The sequence below is a fragment of the Limulus polyphemus genome, unplaced genomic scaffold (genome assembly GCF_000517525.1).
Source record: "Limulus polyphemus unplaced genomic scaffold, Limulus_polyphemus-2.1.2 Scaffold953, whole genome shotgun sequence".
NCBI lineage: Eukaryota > Metazoa > Arthropoda > Merostomata > Xiphosura > Limulidae > Limulus > Limulus polyphemus.
In genome coordinates, this window is record NW_013666563.1 from 177560 (window position 1) to 184748 (window position 7189).

The 7189-nt window shown below is 31.1% G+C and overlaps 1 protein-coding gene across 4 annotated transcripts in view; it reads left to right on the top strand.

Moving 5' to 3' along the window:
• LOC106461410 (neogenin-like) overlaps window positions 1-7189 on the top strand; it is a 162221-nt gene that overhangs the window by 108570 nt on the left and 46462 nt on the right. For all 4 annotated transcript variants that reach the window (XM_022388368.1, XM_022388366.1, XM_022388365.1 and 1 more), the window contains exon 2: window positions 2859-3027. In XM_022388368.1, coding sequence (XP_022244076.1) covers window positions 2859-3027 — 169 coding nt within the window. The remainder of the gene's footprint in view (window positions 1-2858; window positions 3028-7189) is intronic.

Below are 7189 nucleotides of genomic sequence, written 5' to 3' on the forward strand. Positions count from 1 at the left end.
AGTAAAAGTTAAAAAATTCAGATTTGTTCCACCGCATTAATTATATGTCTTAGTAAAGTAATTATCGTGTCGCTTTTTTTCATGGCCAGGTGATTAGGGCATTCGACTTGTAATCTGAGAGTCGCGGGTTCTAATACCTGTCACATCGAACATGCCAACCTTTTAGCCACGAGGCGTTATTATGTGACGGTCAATCTCACTATTCGTTGGTACAAAAGTAACCCAAGAATTGGCGGTGGGCAGTGATGACTAACTGCCTTCCCTCTAATCTATCACTGCTAAATTATGGACGGCTAGCTTTGGGCGAAATTCGAAACAAACCAAGCTTTCTTTCATTTTTATCATTACAAAAACAAAAAGGATGTACTTAAAAAAGAAAGTTCCACTAATCCACCAAATATTTCTTTTATACATTTATTAAAATACTGACTGTCACATGTATTTAAACATGAGAATGACCTCTGTAGGCCCGGCATGGCCAGGTGGTTAGGACACTCGACTCGCAATCTGAGGGTCGCGGGTTCGAATCTCCGTCCCACCAAACATGGTCGCCCTTTCAGCCGTGAAAGTGACGGTCAATCCCACTATTCGTTGGTAAAAGAGTAGCCCAAGAGTCGGTGGGTGGTGATGACTAGCTGCCTTCCCTATAGTCTTACACTGCTAAATTAGGGACGGCTAGCGCAGATAGCCCTCGTGTGGCTTTGCGCGAAATTCATAACAAAACAAGACCTCTGTAGAATTTTGGTTCTGGTTACAAATATTGCTTCTGCACCTGAGCTGAAGCTGGCTGTGAAAATATTATAGCTGGATTTTTGTAGATCTCACAGGAAAGGATTTTCTTAAAGCCTATTTCATCTTGCTAACTTCTGAAAACGCATTTCACTAAAACAAATTCAGAAGAATCTTTCAAACGGTACAACTAGGATGGATGTTTATAGTGTCTTCATTGTTGTAAGGCTATTTGAGTTGAACGAGAGGTAAGATAAGACGTATCGTCATAACAAGGCTACATTTCGCCTTTATAGTTCTCATACGGGTGGGATAAAGTTTCTTCACGAAAACATTGCAAAAACTACCTTTAATAGCATTAGTATTTGTCACAGTTTAATACTCTTCTTTTGTTTTTCTATATAATACTTTGTTTTTATTTTGTTTAATCTACAAAAATGGTAGTAGGTTAACTTTTTTCCATTAAAGGTACACCTTTGTTTAACCAGAATCTAGGTAAAAAAGACAACGGAAAAAATGACAAACAAAATTACCGCCACTCGTATAACTTGTATCAGCACAAATACCTGTTTCCTTAAACCGTCTCGTGATGCTTTTAATAGTTAAGCCTTTTTCTTTAAATAAATTCGTAACTTAAATCTCGTTATTCTGTTGTAAGTGGAAGCCCTTCTTAGATATTTTTATTTATATCATATATATATAACAATGCTGCAAGAGTCTTTTGAGTTAGAATTTTATCATATATATATATAGAACAAGCTTTTTTTCTGAATAATATCGGTGATCTTGGAGTGCTGAAGAAGCATCAAACATTCTATACCTATCTATCACGCCCAGTTTCAGCACAATTTGAGTTATTTTATTGAAGAGTTGATTGTATCTGTTTTTATGAATTATAACTTTTAAAGATAGCACGAAAAATACAAAGATTCGTAGAATAGTCTGTACCTGTATTTCGTAAATCTAATTCAATTATACAAAAATAAGTATCGTGTGCAAACAAATGAAAATAAATATTTTTTGTATTAAAAAGACTGGCCGTCAATGTTCAATATTCTAACCATATATCGTTTTGAAAAAAAAAAAGTGATATGAAGGTCGAAGTACTCAACATATGAGGTCATCTGGTTAGAACCTTAGCAAGGACGTGGTTTGAATTCCGTTTCATATCAGTTTCTCTTCGCCTAAACGTACGAAATTAACATTTTAAACCTGTTAGCGGCACATTTGTTGTAAAGGTTTCAAAGATTTGAACATTCACTTTTTATAATGTTAATCAATCTAAATAAGATATCTGATGAAGGAAAGTTCACTTTGTGAAAGCGCTCGGGGTATTGGGTTTATTTTCTAACATCTAAACGAAGTTTAGCGATTGCTCTTTAAAACAATACAGAAAATTTTTCATTGTGTTTAGTAGCTTATAGGATAGATAAATTAATTACTATTAGTGTAAGTTATAAATACTAATTAGTTTATATTCTATGTCGTGACTGTTAATTTGATCCTATATAAATTGTTTTCACTGAAGAACACTGCAAAATAATTTTTCTAGGATACAGAAACTTGGAAAACTTTCAATCAGTAATGGAAATGTTAATAAAGGAAATATTTTGCCCTTTCTTTAGGTGTGAGGAGAGGGAGATAGGGCACATGATATTGTATATAAGTCTGATTTAAGATGACCAATACTACCATGTCCAGGAGTGACTAAACAGAATATTAAACATAAAGTACACCAATCCTTTGTTTTTGTATTTATTATATTACAACACAGTCCACATTTGTTGTTTATCTATAACAAGTATTTACCTGTGTCTTACCAAGTCAACTTTTCAGTTGTCCCAGTTAAAGAATTTTTTTCTTCTTGTTGAGTAAGTTATGATACTAATTTAATGTTCTAAAGAAAATCAATTTAAGAATAGACAGATAACTTTTGACTCTATGATTACATCCTTGAAACCTTGTAATCCAGTGTGCATATAAAAGCAAGTACTGGAGAGAACATAGTAAAAAAAAAGTCTGGTAGTCAGGAAATTTAATATTTATTGATGTAAACTCTGTAGGAAAATGTGCTTTGAAGTAGTTTGGGCCTGTCTTAAAACTTCACATTTTTTATGATGTATTTTCAGGAGATGCAGCAGATTTCACAACTTTTCACTTTACGGTAGAGCCAACAGATTTGGTTGTTGTGAAAGACAACCCTGCAGTGTTAAACTGTGGAGTCGAGGGAAACCCTACTCCTAACATTCAGTGGAAAAGGGAAGGAGCAGTGTTGAATTTCATTGGAGATGCAAGAAAGTGAGTGAATTCCTTGATAGGGTTTTCACTCTGTTCTGAATCTACTCAGCACTGTGTAGATGGATTCTTAGGTTCTTTTGTTATTCATTTGTGTGCTTATGTTTGCTTACATTTATTAATTTATACAAAAGTGAAAAAATGAGCTTTGAATATTATAAAAAATTTAATATATCTTTTATTCTCTTTGAAAAAGTCAGAATTGTGGATGTTTCTCATTATGCTTTAAACAGTGCTTTATCATAAGACAGATAATTTGCTGATCTTTTGAAAGAAATGTTTCATTTTATTCTTTAATCAATAGAAACACCTTTTTGTATTATGCCAAGAAATCCTTTTGAGAGTTTGAAGAGTTTTTCTCCGCCATCTAAGAAAATAATCTAACTGTCATGAAAACTGTTTTAAACATGCCCTCTAAACCTGCACCAATCAGCAAGTTCTGTATTTTGCCACAATCATCAAAGACACAATTTAGAAAAGAAATGCAAACTCCTCTGTAAATACATATCAGAGAGAAAATGTTTTGAGAAAGATCTTGCAGGAGATATGTGGAAATTTATTACAGCATTGGATGAGACATACTAAGCCATCTATTACCACCTTTAAAGAAAAAAAAACTTTCTTCATTAGTTTAGCAATAAGTCTGAGGGCTTATAATGCTAAAAATTGGGTGTTGATACCCATGGTGGGTGCAGTACAGATAGCACATTGTATAGCCTTATGTTTAATAACAAACAAACAAAAACAGAGCTTTCAAAATTATTCAAGTAACATCAAAATGATTTCCACTGCAGCAATGAAAGATTAAAGCATACAAATTGTAAATTCACTGATACAAAATACCATTAATACATAACAGTTTTTCAGTGGATTTATACAAAACTTCTTTAATTTTTTTAAATGTTTAAGTTTTTTTACCTCTTTTTTTTACACATTTTGCAGAACAGCTTGAAAAACCGCAATATTACACATTTTAATATTACACTGCTAAAAGAATTTTCTTGAGACTATGTAACTTTTTTATCTTCAAGCTATGTTTATTTTGAGAATACATGAATTGTATTCAAAGCTAGAAAATTTCTTTTGGTGGTTCCAAACTATGAGGCTGTTAACAGATTTATAAAACTTACAATTAACTTATATCCTGACTCAACTGTATCTCTTATTAAATATACAGATTATAAAGATTACCATGATTTTTCTCTTATTAACTGTATTATATTAAATTAGGATTTACTTATCCTGTTTATTTAATTAATCATATTAGATAAAACTTTTTTTTGTAAGTTTATGTGGCAAAGTATTGGTTATACAGGTTATATAATCAAGTGTTCGTTTTTAAAAGATAGTACAGAAATTTGATAAAGTAGAGAAATTTATTCTAAGGCTTAACAGTCTCTCTGCAAGGGATAAAAAGAAATTAGCTATTTTTTTATCTACCAATGCTTAACTTTTGTCAGATCTTTCAGAATCTAAGATATGGAACCTAATTTGGATTTATAAAATAAAGCTAAATTATAAAAATTATAATTAATTTTAAAACTGCTTTAGTTTCAATGCAAATTGATATCTTGCAGATTAGGCACCAAGATTGCTTTCCTTCAGTCCTAACCTAATTAGTAGACTTAATAATGTTTAAACTCTTATCTTACAAAACTCAAAATCCCCCACACCTGTCAACAGGGATTGGGTACTTTTTCTAGAAATTAGGCACTGTATCTACCTATTTACCTACAATATTTGATGTAACTACAAGAGCTACAACATTAAATGAGACATCATTATAAAGATAATTTTCTCTTGCCTTCAGGAGTCAAATTTCAAAAATGTTGTCTGATGGGGTTGTAGTAGTGATGTCAAAGGGCCATTTTATAGGCCTAGTTCTTCCATGCCTGTGGCAGGTATAATTTTTTAGTATATTTAATATTAACTTGCTAGTTTCTTTATCAAATGACTTGTAGTGCCATCTTATGAGCAAAATGATTATCAGACCCTCAGATTCATACTACATTTTCTAATAATCTCAGATGAATACTTATGGAATATTGATGTTAAGAGCACATTATAAATTTTTTAGTATATTTAATATTAACTTGTCAATTTCTTTATCAAATGATTTGTAGCGCCATCTTATGAACAAAATGGTTATCAGACCCTCAGATTCACACTAAATTTTCTAATAATCTCAGTGAATGCTTATGGAATATTGATGTTAAGAAGACATTATAAAACTATTTCCACACTATGCATCACATAAAATATTATTTGTGAAAAATGTGTATGATGTGGAAAAAAAGATTTAAAATAGATTCTATAAAGAAAAGCACTTGTAACCTACTTTTGTGGAGATTATTTTTGTCTGGATGATGGGACTTAGAGAAGTTGTGAAGTTTCTCCATGGTATTGAATTAAATACCTAAGACTTTTCAGTTATGTATTATAATACTTTTATGTGTCAACATTAGATGCAAGATAATGTTTTTAACTGCTTTTCAGTTGTTTAGTTTTACTCTGTAACAGTGGTAACCCATAGTTCAGAAAGTTGCTAAGTTAATTTTGTTTTAGTTGCCTTGTTTACTTGTAGGTAATGTCTATTCTGCCTGAGAGGATATTGCAGTTGAAAGGATTATCACTGTAATATCCTATGCAGGCCAGGTTGAAATTGACTAAATATATCAGGTGAACAATACTGTAGGAGAACAAATGTCACAAGGTGATACTGTTAACTGAACAAAGAAAGTGAGATTACCTGTTGAACTTATGAACACTTTTTTTAGTCAGTTATGCTAGGAGATTGTGGAGAGAAGATCATTCTAGAAAACCAGTGTTTAGTTCCACAAAAGTTGATCTTGAGAGAAAGAAAGCTGTGGAGCTTAACACGCTCCAGTAGAATTGACTGTGACTCCATCTGTGCAGTTATGCACACTGTTCTTTTTATTTATTTGTGATGATAAAGATTTTGTTCACTTATTTACATTTGTCTTGACTCATTATCTTACACCTAAATAAACTTAGTAAAGTTATAAACTTAAAACATAATTATCTTATTTCTTGAACAAATCTGCTGTTATTTGTGGGTTTGCCAGAAAATAACATAACTGGAGTCTAGCATGTGTTTTTGTGGATGGTAAAGCATAGAAAAATGTTCACCATTAATGCTATTATATTGAACAGAAGTATAAGTAAAGTATTTAGCATATACCCTTTAACTCTAGAACTAATGATAGAGGTGGATATAGAACCCCCCCATTAGTTATTTAAACATGTTTTTTGTTCTAAACTATTTATTCATCAAATTTCTTGTGTGTCCATTACTTTGTTGATTACAGAGCACCTAATAACATATAAACCATACAAACTTCAAAGTTTACATAAATATCTTCAATATCACAATGAATTCTACTAATTGCTGCTTCTGGGGTTTCTCTTTGTATTTTAGATATAAAATTGGTGATTTCACCCACTTCTTTACACTGTGTTATAACTAGCAGAAACATGAAATTATTCAGTACAGTATATATAGATAGATGGATAGTAATTTGGGGTTTAAGACATTCTGTGTCATCACATAGGATAGTTTTTACCAGTGTTTGTAATCAATCATCTTAAAATGTCCTCAAAAAGTAAATTAATAAATGACTATCTCTGTTAGTGTGTTTACTCCATTCTATCAAAAATAAATGTTTGTAACAGTTTTTTAGTGGCTCTACCAATATTATTAGAATGTTTAAATGTCATTTACATCAAAGGTTTATTATCAAAATTATTATTGTTCTGTCATCACATTCTTTTACATGATTTTGATAACATACTGTAGAAGAATCATTATTGTTAAGAGTGTTTCCATATCTTTTTTATTTTAAGCACATGATTTTGAGATCAGAAGTCTTAAAAGAAAAGGTAGATCTAATTAGAGATTTGTTTAATTTTAGTTAAGTGTTCATTTTTCTTTAAAGCATTATAGTGACAGAAAAAATTAAAATTAAGTTGTGATACTATTACATCCAATTTCATTAAAATGAAACATGGGGATACAAACACTGCTCAGTATTGTTTGTGTCATAATAGATGGTTTAAAATGGATTTTGAAAAATTGGAATTATATATTTTCATAAGAAGCAGACAGAGAGTAGCTTTTATTATATATATATATATATATATATAT